We start from the raw sequence: 24,840 nt of genomic DNA on the forward strand, positions 1-24,840 counted from the left end.
CGATACCACGCATAAGGCTTAATGACAGAATAGGGCACAGGGTCTAAGGGCAGGGCAATGCACATGAGGCCTGGAAGCAGAACATGACAGGACAGGGCCTGAGGCAGGGCAAGGCATTAGGCTCGAGGATGGGCGCGGGGTCGGGGCATGAGGACATGGGAAGGCACAAGGCCTGATGGCAGGGCAGGGCACAGTACCTGAAGACAAGGCAGCGGCACGGGGTCTGATGGCAGGACGTGTCACAAGGCTTGAGGGCAGAGAAGGGCAGGGGCCCCAAACTAGGGTAGGGCAGGGCACGGGGCCAAAAGACGGGAAGGCAGCGCATCAAATTTCCAGGCAGAATATATAAAGTATCGTGTTTGAGGGCAGGGCAGAGCGGGGCACAGGGCCTGAATGCAGAGCAGGGCACAGGGCCTGAAGAAACGGCAGGGCAAGGTACAAGACCTAAGGACAGGGCACTGGGCAGGGCACATATCCTAGGGGTATAGTAGGGAAGAACATACACCTTTTTGCACTCAAAATAGGCATCTTTTCATTCAATTTCGGCGAATTGCATTCAATTTTAGCGATCTCTCTATTCGAAGCAAATGAGAGATCGCTAAAATTGAATGCAATTCGCCGAAATTGAATGTAAAGATGCCTATTTTGAGTGCAAAAAGGTGTAATAAGGTGTATGACCAAGGGTAGGGCCGGGCACAAGGACTGGAGAGGGCATCTATGTGCTTAGGTACATAGTAAATCAGGGCACAAAGCAATCGGAAAGCCTACATCTTTTACACAGTAAAAGACCGAGGCATGTTACTTATTTTTGCTCGCACTTTTCGGCTGAAACCGTGGCATTTCAGTGTGGGACGCAGTGGTCCAAATTTTGCGAGGGCTACGTCCCAAAGGCAGGGGGCTGCGTCCCAAAATGGGACGCAGTAAGTATGTTAAAATATGCCCTGATTGAATGGAGAGGATGGGACCAAAAGTCGGCAGTGCCCCCCCCCCTTAATTGAAGGTGTTCCGCCGCTACTGGTAAGGCAAATGTCCGCTGTACTTAAACAGACAATATAAGCATTAGATTTGTTGTCATTCGATGTTTCTGCGCCTTCACGAACCTTGAGTTGCCGTTTGACCTTTTCGACGTTGGCCATGTTTGCGAGGTCATCGACCCCGACGCAGAGAACCATGGCGTCCCAGACCTGGTCCATCAGGTGGTCCAAGTGGATGGGGTCGCCGGTGGACAGCTTGCAGATCAGGATCACCGTCACACTGCACGGAGTCGATCAGAGTTACACATCCCTGTGCTGGTACGTGAGCGACAGGTTCGAATGTTGAAACGCCCTAATGAATTTTGGTGGGCCGTTGATCGTTACATCGTTAAATACGATCGCGTACCTATTTAAATAGCATCAAGCATTAGGAGCCTGCTCCAGCGACGGTTCTTTGACGTCCACGTCAAATCCACTAAAATACATAAAATCGTAAATAAAATATGCACAAGTAGGTACAATAGAAGTAGTACGACAATAGATAAATATGAGATGAAAGGGTAAAATCAACCTGGCTACTGTGCACCGGTTAATTTGTTAGGACAACTGAGGCTCGCACGTGGAATCGAATGATCGCTGCATGGCTGCAACATCTCCCTCGAGCAGCATCAGCTCAATCGTTTCGACTACGTTCGAATTTCTCCCACTGCTTCCGGATCGACGATCAGTCGGCGAGAAAGCCGATCGCCGATTGTGACAGTCGGCGAGAAAGCCGATCGCTGATTGTGAATGTCCGGCCAACCGCAAGTTGTCGAAAGGTCGGGCCATCTGATGACTGATTGCAACTCAGTACTATGCATGAGACATACCAGGATCAGAGTATAACAGCTGGTAGATCACCTCACCTGTCCTGGAACTCTCTCCATCTTATTTGGCAGCATGTTGTCTCCACACTTAGTAGATGAACATCAAATGACTTGCCAAAAACAAACGCTCCATTTAGGGCAGCCTGGATTGGAAATGGTAGCTGAAAAAAAACAGAAGCATCAGTTTATAACAGACAACTTATGTTTATATTTTTTCCTTAGTGTCATCAGGTCTTTAAGCAGGTTTTAAGCATAAATTATCTGGTTCTGTAAACTTAAATGAGTGAGGCCAGATTTGTGTAAATATCTCAAGAACATAAGAGTCTACCAAATTTTCATAATTAGGTAGCAGCATGTGAGATACCTTCTATAAGAATACCTACCGAGTTAGGTACCTAGTTTGCAAAATTAATAGTTTTTAACGTATACCTATTTTGGAGTTGCACTAGAATATACCAGAATTAGAAATTTTGTGACTGATCATTCAACTCATGAGAATTCAGTCAATTAGGATCTAGGTCATAGGATATTGATGTTGACATTAATTCTGTCAGCCCTTTTCATTTTAAGCATTATCGTGTTAGCATGATTTACTAATTGCTTACTTCCTATACATTACATGCAAGAAAGCGATGCACTGATACATGAAATACAGGCAAGAACAAGGATTTGTGATCCATGGTAGGAACCTATCAACATGAATCCATAAACTGAATGATAATTAAAATACTTTGTCAGCTGTAGCCTGTAGGTAGAGGTACGCACCAAATAGGTCAACTTACATTGGCAATGTCACCCTTCTTTTTGCAGAGAACAGGAATCCCAGCTGGTGATGAGATACAGCATAGATAACTTGGCATTGCCAGATTTTCATTAAAAGCATAATAATAAAACAAATCGTCCCAAACCCCTACCCCCAACGCGCGGCCAGTGGCTTTTGCGCCAGTGCACGCAACAGGCACGCCAGAAATGGATGATCCTTCATGTATGTGGTCTCGAGCCTAGCGGAAATTTTATAAACTGTTTTTATTTGACGTAAATGTATTGCATTTACACATCAAACATGCAGCAAATAAAAGCTTGAATTTAAATTTTTTCATTTATTTTAAATTTGAGAAATCATATGATATTTTATGAAAATCATTTTTATCACAGGACTAAGCTAAGCACTAATGACTAAGGTGTACCTTGGCATTACTTTATTGAATTTGAGCATTGCGTTCTGTGTGAGAGATAAGCGAACTACAAATCGTGGTCCGTCGCTCAATACTGAACATTTGAGAGACGCTTTTCATATTATTTTTGTGATAATTATTATTGGAATTTTGCGTCTGGTAAGTCAAGTGATTAGCTTTAAAGCTGAAATTGAAATGGCCTCAGCCTTGCTCAAAAGAATGAGACTAATGTGAAGGATTGTTTTTTTCAGCGTGTTACTTTGTTATGATTTAAATTGTGTTTTGATATCCCCTCACACCATTATCGAGATCTTAGAAGTAACTGTAACACTACCTGAGAAATACATTTTCAAGGCCCTCTGCTTTTGCCTTTCATTTTGTTGTACCTATGGCCAGACAGCAAGCATAACAACTTTAGCTATCTATTATAGCTTGATTTTGTCAGTGTGGGGGCACTCAACCAGCCTGGAGTGTAGTGCAGATATACTGTGTTTCAGCACAGACTTTGTATAGATTGGTTGTGGTGTGGGTCCTGATGTGGTAATATTTGTCTCAACATAAGGGTTCGGTGACCAGTAGTTGGAATGTGGTCTAGACCTCAGTTTATGTCCCTAATTGCATAAGGTGGGGTCATGGGGTGCACTCTTTCCAAAGCTGATGGCTGTTGACTGTCAGTCTGGCAGCTCAACTTATTGGCATTTTTGTGCTTTTTCTAATCACAAACATATTTTCAGTTGCATAGTAAAATTATTGGCTTTTTGCAGGCCAGTCCCAAATTTCAGTGCTGTTTACGTGGACTGACATTATTTGTGAGAATGGGTTGCCCACTTTGTTACTCTGGTTTGGAGTCAGCTCATCTGCTGGCTGATAAACTGGCCATTGACATTGGCAACCATGAATGAAAATGACAAAGTGTTCTTCTTTCTATAAGTATAATCACTTACTCACAATGATTTTCACTGGTCTTGGATGCTGATCAGCCCATTGTCATGTGGCTAAGAAATTGGTGAAGTTCTTAAGGAAGTCTGAAGAGTTTTACCCTTGGTTTAGCAATGTCATGCATGACACAAACATTTGAAGCTAATGAGGATAAACAGGGGTGCTTGAACCTCTCCTACATATTAATATTTTGTTCTGGTGACTGGTCAGGTGGTTTTTGGCTACTGGTTTTTCTTTCATGCATTTTCTTTTCAGAAGCAATGGATTCAGGCAAAGCAGATCTGCAGAGTGTTGTCAACAAAGCACTTGCTGACTTTGTCCAGGAGCACATCCCATCTGCTTCCTTGGAGTAAGTGGTGTCATATAATGTCAGGGTTGGCACCAGCACACATCCTTGGGAGGAGTAACGTCTAGGGAGGTTGGAATTTTACCATTGTCAGTTATGGCTCAGTTTTGCTGTCTTATTGCTCACTTTCAGTCAACTTGCATATGCTGGCATTACAATGGTGCCTGATCTTACGATTTACAACATTATGATATTGTGTTATTTCTATCAAAAAGTTGTAGCTTAGCAGCACCTAACTGATCTCGCTACGCACTCTGTCTTCCAGCTGCGTCGACGACATCGTGTTGAGCTACGTGGTGGGCATCCTGGAGGACCTGGGCGAGGACGAGGACGGCTTCGACGTGGAGGGCTTCACCGAGATGCTGGAGGCCTACATCCCCGAGTTCTCCGAGATCAGGCCCGAACAGGTGTGCGAGTGGATCTTCGGCCTGTCGGCGGAGCTGGCCAAACGCCGCAAAGGTGAGGAAACCCGGCCGCCCGCCGGACTCCCGCGGAATGCATAGTTTGTCGGACTTGCTATATGAGCGACAGGCACATCACACAGACTGATTGTGAACCGTATTTTCTGGCCTGACCTGACCTGACCTGACTTTTAACCAAGGTATCTGTCTCTGTATACAGAGGTACGTCAAACGGACCCCAGTTGTGACCGGGTACCCTGACCCTGACTGTGTCTCTGCCCACAGAGGTACGTCACACGGACCCCGGCTGTGACCCAGTACCCTGACCTGACCTGACCACTGACCTGACTGTGTGTCTCTGTCCGTGCCCACAGAGGTGCGTCACACGGACCCCGGCTGCGACCCGGTGGCGCTGCTGGCCTCCCAGATGGAGACAGCCGTCCGGCCGCGGCACAGCTCGGCCGCCTCGGGCTCGGAGGAGACGGCCGACGGCTCGGCCGGCGGCCGCACACCGCGTCTCTCCGAGACCAGCGAGGCGGGCTCGGACACCAGCGACCAGGCCGTTGTCGAGGTGGGTGCGAGGAGGCTGGGAGGAGAGGAGACTTCACTACAACTTCACTACAGGGAGAGGGGCGGGTACCGTGGAAAAAATGACGTTGGTTGTTGTTATTATCGCTGTCCCTCCGCTCAATGATCAAGCGTAGCCGAACGGCCATGGAAGGACCTGGCAGCGGCCGTCAGACTCGGAGCCGCCACCAAGACGGCGTCTCAGTCTCGCAGGTCTCTCAGTCGTGGGTAAATAGACCCTAGCAGGCGCATGCGGATCCCCATGAGTGTCGGGCAGCGCGCCAGCACGTGCCTCGGTGTGTCCGCTTTCTCTTTGCAGATGGGCACGCGAGGCTGCTGCATTGCTCACAGCGCCTGCCGGGTTTTGCGTCCAATCTTTCACTTCGTTGAAGATTCAAAAGTGTTAGCAGCTATTGACCTCACCCCAAATCATTATTGAAAACGAATTGAAAGTTTTCCAGACGCATAGCCCTCAGCAGACTGCGTGGTAGGTATTCTTTTTATTTCGACAAAACCGTTATGCTATCAGTCGGTCGGAACTCACTGCAAAATTTTGGGTTTGTTGCCAAACTGGATGGAAAATGAATACGATGGTATTGCCATTTAAGGTGCGGAGCCTCGCGCGTCTTGCTGTTGCGATTTCCGAGTGACCGATAGCATAGTATCCGCGTTATTCTCGGTTTTGTCGAGAAAAAAAAAGAATACCTACCACGCAGTTTGCAGAGGGCTGCACTGTCGATAGGAGCCGTGCTACATAGTTTTGGTTGCTACTGAGAGCACGTCCTAGCTGTAGCCAGTGCAGCTGGACCGAAATTCTTATTCTGCCCACTTCCTTTTCATCATGACCTTGTGTCTGACCTGATATCCTGACTCCTAGTTCCGGCTGACTTCTCGAATACCTCGACTGACCTCTCTAAACCGACTGACTTCTCTGGTAGGACGACTGACCTTTTCTAACGCCATTGACCTTCTAATCTAGGTGTCAGGTGACCTCTGTCATGCCCCTACTGGCCCCTTATACCCTAACTAACCTCTCTGTCTCCCGACTGACCTATCAATATCCCCGATTGCCCCCTATAACCTGACATGACTGACCTCTGTTCACCCGGACGACTGACTGTTCTGCCCTGACTCCCCAGGAGGAGCTACGTATGCTGGCGGACATGTTCCCGGACGACTGACTACTGCCCGGACCCCCTTCCGCAGGAGGAGCTGCGTATGTTGGCGGACATGTTCCCGGACGCGTGTCGTCTGGAGCTGCACCACTGCCTGTCGCTGGCGGCCGGCTGTCTGGAGAAGGCCGCTCAGCTGCTGCTGGCCAGACAGGAGAGCGGCGACGCCATCACCCAGCAGCAGCAGGTGGGTGGTGGCAGGCCGCGTTGATTCACGGAACGGGTGTTACAACTGCAGACCTCTGTCTGCTTGGCGTCATGAGATAGTTGGGAGCAAAAACTAGAAAATGGCCGTGTAGCATTGCTATAATATTTTCAATATGAATTGTTTTTGCCTCTGTGCAAGGATACAATGAAGCGGAGATATTAGCACATGGCATCCGAGTTTTGTATGTGAAACCACATGGTTGATTATGCTTGTCCAGGTGCTGAGTCGTCGGCGCGGCGACCGCCGGGAGCTGGATGACGAGTCTTTGAAGGCCAGCATCATCGCCAAGTACAGCTACCAGGACGTCGACGGCAGCAAGCGCCAGCACAAACCGCACCTGCCCAAATCGGTGAGTCGAGGACTGGCGTGAGCTCGAGCCACACCTCCCCAAATCGGTGAGTCGAGGCCATAACGCTGACACGAGCCGCATGTGCCCAAATCGGTGAGTCAGGGTCTAACGCGAGCACAAGCCGCACGCCCTCCTAAAGTGGTAAGACAGGGCCACAATGCGAGCGCAAGAGGCACTTGTCCAAATCGTTCAACGGACACTGTCGCCGGAGCAGGCCTATTCGGGGCTGGGATGGCTCTGCTGCCGCCAGGTTACCGGTTCCTCGGGCTCATATTGAGAAGCCAATCCGTGGGGAGAAGACGCGCAGGTTTTTTTAACACAGCATCTCTTTGATGGGCCCTGATTATTTGCTTCGTATTGTGTCGTACCGTAATTCACCTCATGTTGCATGAACGGCGATGGCCGCGCAAAATTGTGAATTGTTCGTAATTACTTAGCTTTGAGTGTGATAAGCTCAAAAACTTGATTTTGTCTCCTCCCTTTATCGCTTCGTTCGGCCCTGTTATCCTATTCACCACATAGCCAGCAATAGCAATATCGGAACTTAACGTGACGTGCGGAGTCCCTACGATCTCGGGTAACATGCTTGCGACGTTCCGCTCCCGCAGTCGCCCAAGAAACTGGTGCGCTATCTGGACAACAAGGTGGTCTCCCTGAAGGGCGAGCGTTTCACGGAGATCAAGCGCAGCCCCGAGACCAAGGACGAGATGAAGAAGACGTACGTCAGCCTGAAGCCGCTGAAGCAGTACCGGTTCCACTAGTGTGCGGCCGGCCGGCGGTGGCGCCGCACCCGGCCGCCGCCGCCCCGCCGGCCCAACGTCAGATGATGCTGGCCGGGGGCCCGGGCGCCCCCTGCTCCCCAGCACCCCCGGCGGCCGGAGGTCCGCCCACTCCCCGTATCTGTCCCCGGTGTCTGTGGACGAGCGCGTGTGGCTGGGTGTGCGTGTGGCCGCCGAGGTCGGCCCCTCGGCGCGGCGCCGCGGTCTCAGTGTTCGGTATGTTTCCCTAGCACACGCCGCGCTCACAGCGCACTTGGCCGCACGCTCAGCAATCCACAGGGTCGGATAGGAGAGATTAATTTCACTTGTAGGACGCTCCGAGCCTGGGAGCTTTTCGATATGTTTACACAATTTAGGAAGCGTTGGCCTTACGTTACAGAGGAAATGCGAACTCGCAAGAATTATGCTGAATTCGACACGAAATCAATTTTAGGGTTAGTTACGATACGATACGATAACCACCGTCGTAATATGAAGGGTGTGGGGAACGGGCTCTCATAGTTAACGAAACTGTCACCATATGGTAATGGTATTCAGTGGCCGCGTTGTGTGTTCTAGTCACTCCAAATTTTGTAACATTATGTGATAAGTTAACCGTAAGCACGATCTTCACTTGTCCCGACATGGCCCCATCATATGACGCATTTAGGGAAATTGTCACTACCGTTTTGTTATCGCTATTATGAACGCGACGTTACAAAATTTAACGGAGTGATAATTTATCGCGAGTTATAGGAACGACGTTTATGCCTCATTCTTTTCTTTTTAGTGTTACTTGCTTAATTTCATCGTGTTCTCAAACTTGCGTGGCACCATGTGAAACATTCTCTTTGCAGAAGATAGGAAACAAATATGATTGTCTTTCAAGTGTATAATGTTGCACTGGTCGCTTTCTACAGATCTGAAACCAGTTTCTCCGTTTTTTTTTTCACAGCTTTCCATTGCATGTATTTTGTTTTCTTATACTACTTTCTCTGAGGTATTGAGAGATACGAGCGCTGCCGATCGGTCTTACTCCGCTGTCTAACTCCGCTGTGCCGCCGCCAGTCCGGTCTGGTGGTGGTACGATCTCGCCTACCGCTGCCGTGTGTGGCTGCGCTGATCCGCTCCGGGCCGAACCGGCGCTAGATGGGTCGGGGTTGACCGTGCGCACATCTCAGGAGGTACCCGGGCATTGTCAGTTGTGAACGACCACAGCTCGGGCTGATGTTAAACGCGCTGCACTTCAGTCGTGCAACCCGTTCGGTCTCACTGATTATGATGTTTTCTGACGGCGTGAGCTGCTGGTTTGTTCCATTATTTGACCAAGAAGGATGTCGTAGGATGCTTAGACTCACTCACGTTAGTTCCTCTCATTAGCGTATTTTGTGTGTTGCACATATGTTTTTTTTCTGTTAACCGTCACCCATGTATGGATGTATGTGTTTAGCCAGTAGGATGTACGGACTCTGTGCGCGAGTGGCACGGTCGCTGTGTCCTCTCCAAGGAGCTCGGCTGGACGGTTCGGTGATGGAGCATTATCGCTCAGCTTGTGCCAAGCTGCGTGTTGGACCCCCAGCCCTCCAGGCACAGTCGCCAGTCGCACGCTCCGACACTCTGTCTCCGGCTCTTTCCTCGCTCTGATCTCTGTCATCCGTTGGCGCCGTGCTCCGCCGCTCTGCCGGCTCTCTGTGTGTGTCGCGGCGCCCTCTGCCGAATTGTGTGTGATAGTGGTGTGTGCCCGGGAGCGCTGTGTGTTTGTTGTGTAGTACAATGTTACTTGGCCGCTGCGGGCCTGTGAACTGCCCGCTGACGGCGTCACTAGAGATTACTATATGTTGCTGCCGTTGTGTCATTTTTCACTATCTCAGAGAGTTTCATTCGTTTGGAGTCAGTGTTTTGTCACAGCGCCGGTCGTTGGAGGCTGCGCACTCCGGCTCGGGCCACCGTTCTTTTCTTCACTGCGCAGCTACTGCCTGCTTTCTGAGCTTTGTAGACGTATGTCGTCATGAGACCAATTCTAACTGTTCCACTGTGCGTATGTGTGTATTGTGAGTGGCTCTGTGCTTACTGAGCGACGAGAAGGCCCTCTGGTGACCGCACCAGCCGTACCGGTGTGTACCCGATGAGAGGGGCGCGGTGAGGCCGCCGGCACGGGGGACCCCGGCCGCTCCGGCTGGCTCCGAGTGGCCGCGCCCATCAGTCGCCGCACGGCCGCTGCCAAATACACGCTGTATGTGTGTACCGAGGCTGCTACTCTGACAGAGTGGGATATTCAGCACTTACGTACTGTTTGAGATGGTTTGCCAGTGAGGCAGCTGCTCTGCCCAAAGCAATGCGGTGAGGTCTGGCATTGGGACCAGAGAGCCATGCCCTCTCCGCTCTTCAGATTTTTATTCTCATAAAAGCTATGACGTTTCTATATCATTATCAAAACGTCGGTTTGGAAGCCGAAAATGAGCTTGCGTGGCTCCTCTTTTCATTGCAAATTGAGCATGCAAGTTGATGATGCACCTGTTTACGACATAACGGTAAGGTTCATGCTTGCTGACCAATCTGAAAAGGCAGCTAAATCCACAAGCTTGTTTTGCTCTATTAGGTACACGGAAATGTTGAGACTCGTTCGTCTCAGATTTTCGACTATGTCAGGCGGATGCAGATTGAAGAAGAAAGATGTGCTGGTGCGTGCCTGGCAGATGTATGATGCACACAGCAGAAATACTTCAAAGTTGTCTGCTGGGGCCTGAGTGCATACATACCCTGGGTGCATACGGGTGATTTTTTGCTGATCAACCAGTTTGTTGATCAACCAACCACACTACTGCGGGACCCCAGCTGGTGTCAGCAGTAGCGGCGGAACACCTTCGGCTCTGACGGGGGGGGGGGGGCACTGCCGACTTTTGGTCCCATTCTTTCCATGAAACGCCCATAGGGCTAATGTTGAAATGCCAAAATCAAAGGGGGCACGGTGCCCCGGTGCCCTCCCCGTTCCGCCGCCTATGGGAGTCGGGCTAAATCAAGACCAGGCTTTAATCTTCTGCTCATCCAGCAGTTGACAGATCTGCTAATCGATAATGCGGGATGGATTTTAATCTGGAATGGTGCGTGATGCACGCTGTCGCTGAGGCAAGGCCCTAAAACATACACTGGTTTACATAGCCTTGCATACGCTTACTAAGTGCGCTGAGGCAAGCGCTGAGGTGTCTTGAAAGTGGCACCTCTAGTCAAATCATGTACCATCACTTTGTTATCTGATCAGTCTTTACTCGGGCACTATTAGAAATTGTCTGAAAATTAAATTCATTAAATGATTTATTTTATACAAATTGATCCCATTTATCAATCTCAAAGCTGAAATTTCTTATCAGAAATGACTAGTTTCCCAGCACTAAATAACTAACCGCCGGAATCCGCCATTTTCATTCGGCGTGGTGGTGTTTTGGGTCCGTTTGTGGTGTAGTGTGGAAAGTGTGTATTTCATACTCATGTGTAGTTGAACATTGCGATAGGTAAGTTTATGGTTCGCTTGTTACTTTGATGCATTTTGACGTTTTTCAGTTACTGGGAATACGAGATTTTACTTGCATGTTTCTTAGCGTGCACTTGCCGGTGTGCGCCATTTCTGTCTTACGCTTATTTTTGCTTTATTAACTGATTGACTCATGTAAGATACGTACAAGATCTGCTTTTTCATGTTATTTTCTGTAAGTGTTTCCTCTCGTTGTGTTAATGTATATTTATGACTGGGATTGGTGGGTAGTATTGTTTTCATTTTCAGAGAATGGTATCTGCCTTTCTGGTACAGCCTGAGGGCTGTTCACGGGTGCTGCATACCAGTCGGGGAAACTATGGTAAAATCTGCTATTTTTAGCAGTCTGCTATTTTTAGCAGAAATCTGCCAAAAATGGGTACGCATGTGACGTCGTCGTACCCAAATATCAGTAGGCGGAACTATGGTCATGAGTACCCAAATATAGGAACGTTCCCGTTTTTGGGAACGGAGTTCCCAAATATGGGAACGGGCGTTCCCATTTATGAGAACGGAAGGCAATTTTTCGGCCGTTCGCCCACTAAAACTCAAAAGTGCATCACGTCTCAAAAAAGTGCACGCTGATTGAAGTATCTACAAAATCTCCATAAAGTTATCTTTAATCTGACCGTGGAACAAGGAAATTGACCGTGGAATGATATTTTTAATGATTTTTTTAAAATGACAAAATGTTGAAAATATGGGTTATACGACATTTAACATGCAATTTTAAGGAAAATGAAGCATTTTTTAGTTTGAGGTTAAGTATAATAATTTTCGCCTGGTTATGAACTTTCATACTATCGACACCAGATGCTGACAAATGCAAGCGAAGACGCGGACGGTCCCGAGGTAATATTGTTGACTTTTGGTGTCGGAGCGGACGACCGCGTGGAACGTGAGTGAATTTACCGAACTACTGTTGTAAACTCAGTTTAAGCGGTTGAAAATTATCCAGCTGTATTTTATCAACCCTGAAAGACATATTTTATTTGGATGCTAGCTGTTAAGCATTGCTTTTAAGGAGCGTCATGAGCGTGGTTTTTGCCTTCGGTATTTTTAAGCACGATCGTTTTGGGGGAATTTCTTTTATGCAGGTCGCCCTGTGTGGCTTATTTATAATTTTTATGCTGATTTTGATCATTTCTCGTGCCCATCCTACCAGGATTTTGCCACTTACACTCATTAAGAAAGGAAAAAAGTAGATTTATATTGGGACTAGGTGTTTTGAGAGTGAAACATTTCAGCGTTCCCATTTTTGGATACTTACTTGTGCTCATCAACTATCAGTGTTAAACAGACAGGTGTTTTACATGCCTCCACCCTCGGCGCGGACGGTGTATATAGGTATGGAAGACCTTGTTGAACATCGCTGAGCGTTGTGAATTACGTAATCCTGCAGAGGGGGGCGTGCCCGTTGCGAGATCGACGGGAATAAAAGCGCAGAAGACCGGGCGAAACATGCGACGGTCTTGCCGGAAAGGTCATCTGATGATTGTTGCGTTAACAATAATTTGCGGCGTTGGACGTGATGCTTGTTAATGAAAAGAGCCCCTGAAAGCCGTCGGTGAAATCGTTCCCAATTTTGGGTACGCCGTTCCCATAATAAGGAACGCTTGCAGCGCCAGTGTACGAGAGCGTTCCCAAATTTGGGCTCGCGGCCCGTATGATGGACTGCTTTAGAAATAGGGGAACGATTTGAAACTACGATGGGCCTTACAATATCAAACTCTTTCCCAACAATATTGAGACAAATATCAGGCGGTTCACGATCGTTTTATATTTTTTGGACGTCATTTAACGGTTCTTTTTCTTGTTTTAAATAATGCCTACATGGCGTTCCCATATTTGGGTTTATCGTTCCCAAAGATGGGAACGAAAATGCGTTCCCGAAAATGGGTACGCTTGACCATAGTTCCGCCTACTGATATAGCAGATTTGGGTACGGCCCCATACAAAAGCAGATCTGCACCCTAGTTGAAGCAAATGCGCATCAAATGCCTGGCAGATTCATGATTAGAATAGTGCTGAGAATGTCCTCAGATATTTTTGTTCAGATCCGACTATTTTCAAATAATGAATTTGAAAATAGTCGGATCTGAACAAAAATAGCAGAGATCACTCTCAGCACTATTCTCATCATGAATCTGCCAGGCATTTGATGCGCATTTGCTTCAATTAGGGTGTAGATCTGCTTCTGTATGGGGCCGTATCCAAATCTGCTATATTTGGGTACGATGACGTCACATGCGTACCCATTTTTGGCAGATTTCTGCTAAAAATAGCAGACTGCTAAAAATAGCAGATTTTACCATAGTTTCCCCGACTGATACTGCTGCCTGTGGTGTGTGTGTGGAGTGGTGTGTGCAGCAGGCGTGGGGTAGGGGATGGGCCAGACTGCAAAGTATGGCAATTTCGACGAGATCTCGTCGGTGCGGGCTTGTTCGGCTGGTGCGGATTTTGGAGTGGTGCGGTGCGGATTTTGCCTGGTGCGGTGCGGATTTGGCTTGGACCGGACTTCGCTTGGTCTTCTTACCCAGACGGGTTTCCTTGTTGACTGTTCTTTGGAAAGCCCTACAAAGGTGTGCCAGCCACGGTGACGCACGGTGACGGAGAAAGGTTTTAAATTTACTTATGAACTAACAATTGCGGCAGAACAAATCCATTCTCGCCTCGGAAATTAACGTGATGACGACGTCATTAGAACGAAGACTGGTTGCGGTGGTGACTGGTATGTCACATTTGCGAGCAGCTGGTTTGAATTGCCAATCAGCACGCTACTTTGGAATGACGTCATTAGTTTTACTCATACGAAAGTTTGTTGGGGCGATTTTATCAAGGCTCGTCAAATTCACACGTGACATTTAGCATGTAGAAGGCCCACAGAGAGGGGAGAAGTTCCGAATGTCACGTGACCCAATATGCCCTCCGGCGCCCTTTTGTCACCGGCGTCCGTCTATTTGCTCTATTTCAAACTTATGGTACAAGTGCGCGGCACGGTCCCGTGGTGAGCGTTGCTCGTGAAACTGAAATTGGAGGGAAATAATTATAGTGAGATGAATGAAGTCCCTTGCATTATAATTGCCTGTGGGTTCGGTGCAGATATTTTGGGCTCTCGGCTCGCTTTGGTGCGGATTTTCCGGCTCAGTTTGAAGGGTTGGTGCGGATTTTGAACTTGGGCCGGTGCGCCTCGTCGACCTGCGTGCCATACTTTGCAGTCTGGGGGAGGGGTAGTCTGTATGACATCACGGTCACACGGCTGCGAGCTGTATGCTGTGACGGAAGGCTGACATGGTGGTATGGATGCAGTGGACAGAGCTTGGAGGCTGTGTACGGACCTACCACACACAGGGCCCATGAATAGCCCTCTGATGTCTGTCATGTTTATATGCAATGCTATATTAGTTGTTGGTAATCCTACAGTTATCGGCATTAGTAGAACAGACGTCACACAAAGGTTTTCAACTCACCTGTTCAACTCACCTGTTTGGGGATCCCTTGGTCTGAGAGTAGCCAAAATGAATGCAGGGATGGGGAGAAGGGAAGGAGCCCGCATAGAAAGAGCTCGCCCTATGGATGAGAACACATCCAAACAGGAAAGTGAGCCCACAAGTGCCAAATGAATGAGTTTACAAGAGTTTTCAAGAGAGATGAATGAGTTTTCGAACTGAGGAGAGGCGCTGTAGGTTTGTAGGTTGTAGGGTAGGTTTGTAGGTTGTAGGTTTGTAGGTTACGTTAGGTCAGGTTAGGTTAGGTTTGTTTAGGTTTTGTTAGAAAGAAGCACCTCCGGTTATGGCGCCTCTCCTTGGTTGGAAAACCTTTGTGTGACGTCTGCTCTACTAATACCCAGTTATCTTACACCTGCCTTAATCCCATGCTAGGCTAAATGAGAAAATCACTTAAAGCAGAGTGAACAAAATAAGCATCAGACAGTGTCCTGAAATCGATTTTTTTTTAGTGTGACTGAAGCTGTGAAGACGTCACTGTTTCAAAAGAACATCAAGTTCTATATCGGTGCCAAACCTAAACCACTGAAAATCCCTTTAACAGTATCACATGTGGTATAGACCCAATAAAACCTAATATTGTTTATACTGTTCATCAAAGAACTGCCAAGGCTAACCCACAGCACCATGAAACTCTATGCTGATGACACAAAGCTGTAGCAGCCAGTGTCAAGCAAGAATGATGCAGAAATGCTCCAAACTGACCTGGAGAGTGGAGGACACACTAGCCTTCTGGTGAAACAAGTTGCTCTTACAGGTCAATGTGACAAAATGTAAAGTAGTGCATTTAGGCACCCAAAATTCCGGAGAAAGATGTCTGAAACAGCCAAATGGAGAGGCATTGGAGCTTGTAAAAACAGACATGGAGAAGGTCTTAGGAGTTTGGGTATCTAGTTTGCTGAAGTCTTCCTCCCACTGCCTGAAGGCTGGTAATAAAGCCATGTCAGCACTGAAACTTCTTGAATGGCCTTTGACGCCCTGACTACAATTAGAACTTTGGTTGTTGGTAATCCTACAGTTAGCTTACACCTGCCTTAACCCGGCGGCCGCTGGGCCTCCGCGCCACCCGCCGGCCGCTGGGGGGGGGGGGGCATAAAGTTGCCCCCCTTTACTTCTGCGACGATATCGTCGCAACGCGAAGAGATAGAGAAGCGAAACTTTGCACACATCTTCCTGAATACCTAGCCGAGGTTGTGTCCAAATTTGGTGTCGATCCCATTTGAGATGACGTCACAGTGACGTCATAAGTGAAATTATAGATTTTGCGACTCACATATTCCTCACGATACATCACATATATGGAACCGAATATAAAGGGCCGATTATTGGTCAGAAACTAGATGGAAGTGTAGTAAGATGTTTTAGGATGACAGCAGGTGCTGTCTAGTTCATTTACAGTCGAGTTTCATGCTCAGCGTCATCAGAAACGGTCCATATCGGAAAACGTCAAAACTTTATGACGTCACTGTGACGTCATCTTAGGTGCTACAACCACCAAACTTTCCTCAAACATTGCCTAGGTATTCATTTGAAGCTATGCCAAGTTTCACGTTCGTAGCTCATCAGGTTTCGGAGATATTTTACAAAACGTAAAGGGGGGGGGCAACTTTATGCCCCCCCCCCCCCCCAGCGGCTCGTGGGTTAATCCCATGCTAGGCTAAATGAGAAAATCACTTAAAGAAGAGTGAATTCAGTAACATTTTGCAATAAAAGCATTGATTTATTAAGGCATGTTTTACTTGCTGTATGCATAGAGTACAGAACTACAGAGGTTGCAATGTTTAAAGTTGGCTGTATTGGCAGTTGTCATCGATGTAAGTTGTATTAATATTTATTCGGGTTTATTAAAAATAGATTTGTTACATTGCTTTTATTCTTTCAGGAGCCCCCACTGGACCTTCCCTCACACAATGATGCCACCTGTAAGTACCTACAAAATCAGCGTGATCTGGATAAAATTTGTTTTGCATTTTTCAATGGTCACCAAAATTTTCTGAAAAAAACAATATTTTCTTTTTATTCAAATTCATTGCGAGAGGCGAGACCAATTAGATATACCTAGATACCAAATATGTGTTTTATTATTTAAATTCACCAATCTGTCCTGCGCATTGCCTGTCTGGAGTGAGCTGCGCTGACGCTGTTTGTTTGTGCTGCCAGACGGACGCGGCGCCGCAGACCAAGGTGTTTGTCGGCCGGCTGTCGTCGGCCACCAAGTCGCTCGACCTGCGCAAACTGTTCGAGCGCTATGGCGAGGTCACCGAGTGTGACGTGCTCGGCACCTACGGCTTCGTGCACATGAAGTCGGTGGACCAGGCCGAGACGGCCATCCAGAAACTGAACGGCACAGACCTGCACGGCTCGCGCATCAGCGTCGAGCCCTCCACCGGCCAGCGGGGCCGCGGCGGCGGCCGCGGCCGTGGCGGTGGACCGATGCGCGGCCGCGGAATGGGCGGCTTCCGCGGCCGCGGCTCGGACCGGTTCGAGCCATACGGCCGCTCCTACCCGCCGGCTTCGGACGGGTGCGTCAGCTCGTTTCTCTTTTCTAGCTTCCAAATAGATGATCCTTTTCATTTCTTGGGTTTTATGCCTTTGCCATCCAGTTTGCTATCAGTATTAAAGGGACCCTCCCACCTTAACATTAGTTTTGAGTTGAGATAGCCAAGTTTGCGGCCAGGCTCAGAAACCACCATTTATCCTGGTCGCAACCCCCGCAGCTTTATGGTGCTCAAGAAATTTCTTCCCTTTACTTGCAGGGTGGGACCAGCGTGGTCCCTATCTCTTAACCATTACGGGAATCTGATGACGTCATCAGGCTTTCGAACGTCCGTTAAATGTTTGACTAAAACGTTTTGTAGCACGCGGTGGTATATGCTGCTTTGCGCGCAACAAATGCCGCACTTTCAAATAAAGTCGCTAGGAACAGCGGAGATCCCAAAAAGTAAACAAAAGTAAAAGTCTAATATCTTGAAAACCGGTGAATATTTTTCGATGAAATTTGGTAGATATTCGTTTTTGCTCTTTCTGAACCGAGCGACATCACTTTCATGCCAATTCATTAACTTTTTTGAAGGTGGGAGGGTCCCTTTAATATTTAAGTTTAGTTTTATGAGTTTTAATGCAAGCATTTGTTAGATGGTGTCCGCCTTTCCTGCCGTCTGCCCATATTGCACGTTCATATTCCTGCTCTGCTTTGCAGCTATGGCGGTGGCGGCTACGGAGGTGGATATGGCGGCGGCGGCGGCGGTGGTGGTGGCGGCGGCTACGGTGATGGCTACAACGCCGGCTACAATGGCTACGGTGGCGGCGGCGGCGGCGGCGGTGGTGGCGGCTACGGGAACGGGTACGCCATGGACCGCCGGCCGCCACCAGTGCGCACCGCCGTCGGCGGCTACTACGACGACTACGAGCGGCGCGACCCGTACGCCCGCTCACCGGCGCCGGCGCCCGCTCCGGCGCCGCGGCCAGCGCCCTACGACGGCTACGACCGGCGGCCGCCGCCGCGCGACCCGTACGCCGGCGCCGGCTACGACGCGCGCGGCGCGCCCGGCGGCTACGAGCGCCGCGACGACTACGGCGACGCTTACGGCCGGCGCTCTCCGCCGCGCTACCAGGCCGAGCCGGCGCCCAGCCGCGGCTACGACGGCTACGACCGGTACGCGGCGGCGCCGGCGCCGCGCGGAGCCAGCCCTCCCAGACGGTGAGTACCGCACGGGCTGACGGCGAGGGGTGGAGGGGGGAGGGATGGGGTGGGTGACCGGCGCTGGCGTGGGTCTGACGGTCTGATCACCGAACCGGTCGTATCGCGTCGGGTCCGGTCGGGTCGCCAACGCGGGGCAGCTGGCGTCCTGGCGTGCTTTGAAGTCGCCGCCGAGCGACTACGAACCGGGACGGGACTCTCGCAACTGTGTGGGCCCTGATACGTCTGCGACACTCACGACTGCTTTCACAGACTTGGCGAGGACGTAACGTCATATCGGAATCGTGCGCACTTGGCATGTTGCTTCTTCAGGTGAAGGGGGTAAAGGCGCTCACGGTAAACAGTGGGGTGTTGCCGAGATCTTTATGCGATTGGCGGAGTATTCTGTGATGAACTTACGCCTACGTTCGCAGGTTTACCATGGAGACTGATGGTTTAGCTCATATCTGATGGTCAAAGTTGCGTGATTTCTGATCTGGCTTGTGCCCGAGAAGTGTGACGTTGGTGACCAGACAAACGCCTTGTCATATATAACCTTTTCCTACCGCCGCTTCTAATCCACAACATCCTGAGTTTGGCTGATTCAGAGCTGTTTTTAAAATGTCTGGGTTCCAAATTGGACATTGGTCATGAAAATGGTCCAACAGATCGGACTTAAACGGGCTGTATTCTCACAAGGTATGAAACATTGCGTGCGTAAAAATGAAGATGCCGACTTCGTAAGTTATCATCAGCCATCGCCTCCGCACCGTTCAAATTTCCTAATCCCCACGCGATCCTGTTCCCGCAAGTACGATGCGCCTCTGACTGAACGTGGTCCTAGAACACGGAGGAGATGACGACCATGACGAGCGGCCATTGCGCTCGGGTCGGCGCGGCGCGGCTGGCTGCCAGCCCGGCCTGAGACTGGTGTCTGTGTGTTCTAGCTACGCGCCGCAGCACCGCGAGCTCACCGCAGTGCGCAGGTACTAGGCGGCCGCCGGCGGCGAGCGGCGCGCTCCGGCGTCACTTGGACGCGAGCACCGCCTCAGTACGGCGACGGGAGACGACTGCACGGGAGAGAAGACGGCGGAGACACGGCGGCCACGCCCGTCCAGGAGCAAACCCGCGCGCCACGCGGTGTCCTGATTGGCTTCGTACTAGATTTTAGCTCCATGTGTACCCGGTTTCATGTGTTGGGGCGCGGCGGTGCCGTCCCACAATAAAGCACACATACACATCCAGACGGGCGTGTGTTGGGCGTTCCAAGGGAGGGCGAGCTGAGAACGAGCGGAGAACGGTCTCTCGGGCGGCGGAGAACGTAGCACGGCAACCGGCGGGCTCCGATTTTCGCCTCTCGCTGGGAGCGGGTGTGTGACGGGTTGATGGCTGGCGGGGTGGGTGGGATCGGGGCTGAATGTCGTATGCGTGACTGGGGCGCACCCGAGCTGGTGGCGTGTGACGAGGCAGCGGAGAGTGGTGTCGGCAGCCAGCGATCGTCAGCGAGCGGAGGACGTTCGTCGTGCGATCACAGTCGGCGGAAGCGACGGCCCGAGGTGAGCTCTAGCACAGTAAGGCCAGGCGGGCGGCGCCGAGCCACAGTGACCGTTTGCCCGTCTTCAGCGAACGCGACGCGCGCCGACGGTGCTCGGCGCACGTTGGGAACAGGAGCGTGTGGCGCGTGGGGTCCTCCGGCACTGGCAGGGCGAGTGCGAGCGAGTCACCGCGTGCGAGTGCTCCGTGCCGTCTGCTGTGGGGCTACTGCCTACCATCGTCTGCGTGTCTGCCCGGGTGACACCGCCACCTCCCTGCGCTGCACTACCCCAGTCGGATGCGTTCCGTACATCGGTGTTTGTGTGTCTGCATGAAAATTTCGGGTGGTCATATCTGCTGGCGTCTGCAGACGACCTGGACAGGCTTTCACAGATTTGCAAATTATATTTGTCTGAGTATGTAATCGCATTCAAATGGACCTCATGTCATTTGCGTTTACTTTTATGACATTGATGATTTATATTTATCTTGTTCGACCTAATACATCTGAATTTTTAAATTTCATCTAGCATCACTCATGTAACTGAAATTTTGCCGTCATTTAGTATTTACTTGCTCTTTAGTAGTGTTCCAGCTTTTATTAACATCGCAAATTGAACTTTGAAAACACTGACGTGACATACGCTGTACTACCGTAACTGGACCTCTGTCCTCTCATCTGTCCGTCCTACTGGGGCCCAGCGGTCGGCTGTAATTGTGCCGTGTGTCTCCCCGCCCCGGCAGCTAGCTGACGCACCCCTGTCACTCCAGGAGCCTGCACTACCTGACGTGATCGGCCGACTGCCGACGATAACGGCCGCCCACGCCGCGTCGGGTGAGTTGGCGGGGCCCGCCCTCCGGGCCCTTCCCAGCGTCACGGCCAGTTCTGGCTCTTAAGGCTGTATCATAGAAGTAGTGTTGCTGCCTTGCTATTTTTGCTACGCGGGAATATTGTTTTACGGTATCATTATCCGTGTTGAATTCTTCATTATCATTATTCTTCGTTGTGAAATGATTTAATTTTTTTTGTTCTGATTTCTGAAACTTTTACCGAAATGATTCACATTGCCGAGAAGAGCATGAATTTACATTTTACGAATTTCGGTTTGCTGCTCACTTATTAACCCGCGCCGGGCCGGTGCTCTGAAATTCCGCGCCGGGCCGCGGGGGGGTGTTTGAACACCCCCCCCCCTTCTAACTCGGCTCCTGGGCCACGTAGCGACACGCGGTAAGCGGCAATCGAAAGAACGTCCAAAATAAGGACGAAAACACTTCGGTCATTTTTGGGTCAGGTCAAAGGTCAGGTCACCAGAGGTCACCAAAGGTCAAATGTTCACTATTTCAACATTTTGGAAACTGCCAACGGCTATCTCGGGAACCGATAGAGCTACAGCGCCGCAAAAAAGCGCATTCGATAGCCCTTTTACAGACTCTGAATTTTCTGAGTAATGTTCTCAGATTTGACCTCAGGTCAACGGTTTAGCCTCCAGAAGGCAAAAACTCCAAAAATAGCCGTTTTTACGAAAAACGTTTTTTCGGCAATAACTTTTGACTCAAAAGAGCTATGACATTACTTTTGCCAGCATCGTGTTCCTCTCGTCGAGACGCGTCGAATGAACTATAATTTGACCTTGAAAGGTCAACTTGAAAATTTGACCTCAGGTCAAGATCATGACCTGACCGGAAAAGGTCATGTTGCATATCAGTCGATCCGCAACGTCGAGCCGAACACTTCTAAGGCGTTTTCAGCGCTCTAGCACGCCTCTATCAGAAGTTATCATCGAAAAACTGTTAGATTCTGTTCGTGACCTGAGATGACCTCGGGGACATAACGAGGGGTCACAGTTGCCATTTTCTGGTTCAGTGTGTCTATTTTACCTACATCTCGATGTTTGAGAGTGTCTAGAATAGCGTTCGTGCAAAACAGGCGCTTTTCAATTTTCTCCCATTGACTTATAATGGAGAGGCCGCAAAATTGACCTGACCTTAGGTCAACGATATCAAAATTCCGAGATACACATTTTATAGATAGTGTTGCTCTAATCAATCGCTGAAAGTTTCAAGGCAATCGTTCAGTCGGTGTAGCTATGACGAGCATTCTTATTTTTTCTGAGGTGAGGTCACTTGGCGTGACCTGGTGACCTGACCTAAGGTGACCTGGGTCTGAAATTTTCACAACATGTGCGGAAAAGATGCACGAACAGGTGTGCCAAAAACGATATCTGCGAGATATCTGCGAAAAACCGCAAGGGGGGGGGTGTTCAAACACCCCCCCCCCCGGCCCGGCGCGGGTTAAGATCGGTTTTCTATGTTCTATCGACTGTCCTCGTTTGTTGTCACGCTCTTCGGGTATGTGAATTAATATTTGTTTATGAATGTGTCTGTTGGCCATCCGGATGGTGCTTTCGTCTGTAGATGCTGTAACCGAGTGGAGTTGTTCCTTATATACCTTGTGTTTCGAGTTGTGCTCGCCCATGACCCGATATGCGTTGTCCCGTTGCCGCCATTGCTGACCCGTTGCTCCCCTGTTGCAGGCGGCCACGCTGTGACTGATACTCGGGGAGGGAGCCGCGGCAGCCGCCGGAGTCGCCGCAATCGGCCCGCCCGCCTTCCCGGCCCACTAATGTGTGTTTGTGCATCCCGCGACAGAAATCGATGTTCATCGTCATTTGGGTGTGGTTTTTACTTTTTAGTGCGCGTGACGAGCGGTGTGCGCCGTGAATTCGGGTCCCGGCAATACAAAGTGTCGCCTGCCGGTGGCCGTAAGCGGGGGTCGGTCGCTGAGGGTGGGGGAGGGAAGGAAGGGGCTGTGTATGTGTGTGAGAGCTGTGTCGGCGCGGCTGTGCGGCCGGCCAACCATTCCCATCGGCCGGGCGCGAGCTGTTCGTTCTGTCTGCGGCGCTGGTACTCGGCGGGCTCCGGCGCCGCCCCAAATACAGAGCCCATTCATCGCTGTTGGCCCGTGTGTTTGCTGCGAGGGGCGGTAGCCGGGGCGACTGCGGAGTCCACCTCCCCGGCGGGAGTCCGGCACTGGTGGCAGAGCGGCGGGGACAGACGGCGTGTCGTGGGTCGGCTGACGGGGCGTCTCATTTGACCTGGAGCTCTCTGCGCAGTGCTGGTCTCAATCGAACTAGATCTCGGTAATATTGCAGGGCGCTGCTGCTTTTTACTCGTCTATGGACGATATTTTAGTTTTTTGTATGCTTTTTTGCTTTGAAATGGTTAATTGGCGAGACGCGGAAAACTGTTTCATTAGCGATGTCTTTGGTAGTAATGTTACCAAATGTGATGACCGAATCTGAAACAACGTAGTAGTAAGACGATCTCGCAGCGATATACTCAGTACGCGAAGATAACGCTGTATGCGCCGTACCGTCCAGAGTAATTAGAGGCTCAGAAGGCGCTGGACAGAGGTCTCAGCCGCCTCTGATGCCGGGTGCAGTACTGAGGAGAGACTGTCCTTGCTGAGAGTTTGCGCATTGCTCATTGGTTTTCGATGCCCATTACATCTCTTCCCATCTCTGTCTGGGTTAATTTATGTTCCGTCGCGGCCGTATAACGCCCTGTTGGCTGATGTGCGAGGGCGAGTGTATATCGGACTGTATCGTGGTTCCTGTCCAGGCCAGCGCCAAACTGTAAGGGAACACGACCGTTTGAATGAAAGGCTCGTATTTTGGAGCCAACGGGCGCGACACGGTGTTATGCATGGTGGGGCAGCGAGGCCTACGTCATTTGGGCATTGTTATCCTCAGTCTCCAAATTTTACGTGGAGGTACATTACCATATGTTGTATTCATGAAAAATACATTTTTTGTGTAGTTGTAATGGTTTGCAAGCAATGCACTAAAATGTTTGATGGACATCTACTCGGAAATGCACAGAATTTTGTTGGATTTTTTTTTTTTTTTTTAGCTACTGCGCGGACATACTTACCTGAGGAGAGCCTGCCTATTTTATTCAATGCTGCGCTCTGGGAACCGAAAATCATCTGCCTCCTAGGAAAGCCCAACCCAGAAGTACAAGCACGGCCGAAATCGCTCCTGGCGGCAGGCCGACTACCACAAGGAAGGAAGGAAGGAAGAAACTTTGTTCGACATTCCTACATATTTCAGCATTCGATGGGGATATAAATTGCCTTGCTCATCCATTTCCCGAGAAAAGCGAAATATGAAAACATAAGATTGTGAAGATGTTATGAAATTGGAAGCTACCAGGGAGCCTCGGATAACGCATGGAGATGTTACAGAAAAGGCCATTTCTTCCATGCCTGAATTGCCACAGGGGTTCGGACCTGGATGTAACGGAAGTTGGCACAGATTCAGCACAGATTCAGCACAGCACAGATTCGGTAGGGGGAAAAAAGGCCCCGGTAGAGGGAAACCTTTATGACCCGTTTTCCCCTAGAAATGACGTCACAAACAGGTAAAAATGGGTATCAATCGAAAGCTCTCGTTTACCCAGACACAGTCCTGCAGGAAAATTTCACTTTTTCCCCATAGGAAAGTTTGTACGGGAAAATCAAAATTTTGGGTCAATGGGGGGTCCCCCCCGATTTCGTTCAAAATCGGCACACAGGTGCCCCACCACCAGCCGAGAAACTTTCCCCAAAACGGTCCCCGTTGCATTGACGTTTAAGGCCCGTAAAGCCCCCTAGACTCGTAAAAAATCCGTAAATTCGCCCTTGTACGGCCAAAAACGGGGCGCTAGGGTAAAAATGGGTATCAATCGAAAGCTCTCGTTTACCCAGACACAGTCCTGCAGGAAAATTTCACTTTTTCCCCATAGGACAGTTTTTACGGGAAAATCAAAATTTTGGGTCAATGGGGGGTCCCCCCCGA

At 49.8% G+C, this 24,840-nt stretch overlaps 3 protein-coding genes across 6 annotated transcripts in view; 2 read left to right on the top strand and 1 right to left on the bottom strand.

Moving 5' to 3' along the window:
- Positions 1-2,799, bottom strand: part of LOC122390839 (protein fuzzy homolog) — a 39,008-nt gene extending 36,209 nt beyond the window's left edge. The window contains exons 1-3 of one of the 2 annotated variants that reach the window (XM_043384169.1): positions 2,623-2,799; positions 1,880-2,001; positions 1,101-1,254 (exon numbers count right to left, since the gene is read on the bottom strand). In XM_043384169.1, the coding sequence (XP_043240104.1) occupies positions 1,101-1,254; positions 1,880-2,001; positions 2,623-2,700 (354 nt within the window). In that variant the 5' untranslated portion in view covers positions 2,701-2,799. The remainder of the gene's footprint in view (positions 1-1,100; positions 1,255-1,879; positions 2,002-2,622) is intronic. The other variant, XM_043384170.1, reaches the window with a different exon arrangement.
- Positions 2,800-2,894: 95 nt separating this feature from the next.
- Positions 2,895-10,004, top strand: LOC122390846 (CUE domain-containing protein 2-like). 2 transcript variants are annotated; one of them, XM_043384194.1, is made up of 7 exons: positions 2,895-3,174; positions 4,210-4,303; positions 4,566-4,759; positions 5,076-5,272; positions 6,475-6,627; positions 6,866-6,997; positions 7,606-10,004. In XM_043384194.1, exons 2-7 carry the CDS (start codon positions 4,215-4,217, stop codon positions 7,756-7,758), a joined length of 918 nt encoding a protein of 305 aa, XP_043240129.1. In that variant the 5' UTR covers positions 2,895-3,174; positions 4,210-4,214; the 3' UTR covers positions 7,759-10,004. The 2 variants fall into 2 exon arrangements, with proteins under 2 accessions (XP_043240129.1, XP_043240130.1); XM_043384195.1 differs by having other exon boundaries at positions 3,031-3,174; positions 4,213-4,303.
- Positions 10,005-11,159: 1,155 nt separating this feature from the next.
- On the top strand, positions 11,160-23,827 carry LOC122390845 (RNA-binding protein 4.1-like). 2 transcript variants are annotated; one of them, XM_043384193.1, is made up of 6 exons: positions 11,165-11,264; positions 16,673-16,712; positions 16,951-17,312; positions 17,990-18,490; positions 20,774-20,837; positions 22,537-23,827. In XM_043384193.1, exons 2-5 carry the CDS (start codon positions 16,701-16,703, stop codon positions 20,793-20,795), a joined length of 897 nt encoding a protein of 298 aa, XP_043240128.1. In that variant the 5' UTR covers positions 11,165-11,264; positions 16,673-16,700; the 3' UTR covers positions 20,796-20,837; positions 22,537-23,827. The 2 variants fall into 2 exon arrangements, with proteins under 2 accessions (XP_043240127.1, XP_043240128.1); XM_043384192.1 differs by lacking the exons at positions 20,774-20,837; positions 22,537-23,827 and adding an exon at positions 19,417-19,713 and having other exon boundaries at positions 11,160-11,264.
- Positions 23,828-24,840: the final 1,013 nt, after the last annotated feature.

Source organism: Amphibalanus amphitrite, unplaced genomic scaffold (genome assembly GCF_019059575.1).
Source record: "Amphibalanus amphitrite isolate SeventyFive unplaced genomic scaffold, NRLGWU_Aamphi_draft 000412F_arrow, whole genome shotgun sequence".
NCBI classification, from domain to species: domain Eukaryota; kingdom Metazoa; phylum Arthropoda; class Thecostraca; order Balanomorpha; family Balanidae; genus Amphibalanus; species Amphibalanus amphitrite.

Bases quoted from the DNA above. Each gene is read 5' to 3' on its own strand.
- LOC122390846 (XM_043384194.1), top strand. From the start codon at position 4,215: ATGGATTCAGGCAAAGCAGATCTGCAGAGTGTTGTCAACAAAGCACTT. The intron at 4,760-5,075 runs GTGAGGAAACCC...CCGTGCCCACAG, and splicing joins GCTGGCCAAACGCCGCAAAG to AGGTGCGTCACACGGACCCC. The intron at 5,273-6,474 runs GTGGGTGCGAGG...CCCCTTCCGCAG, and splicing joins GCGACCAGGCCGTTGTCGAG to GAGGAGCTGCGTATGTTGGC.
- LOC122390845 (XM_043384192.1), top strand. The intron at 17,313-17,989 runs GTGCGTCAGCTC...TCTGCTTTGCAG, and splicing joins TACCCGCCGGCTTCGGACGG to CTATGGCGGTGGCGGCTACG. The intron at 18,491-19,416 runs GTGAGTACCGCA...TGTGTGTTCTAG, and splicing joins GGAGCCAGCCCTCCCAGACG to CTACGCGCCGCAGCACCGCG.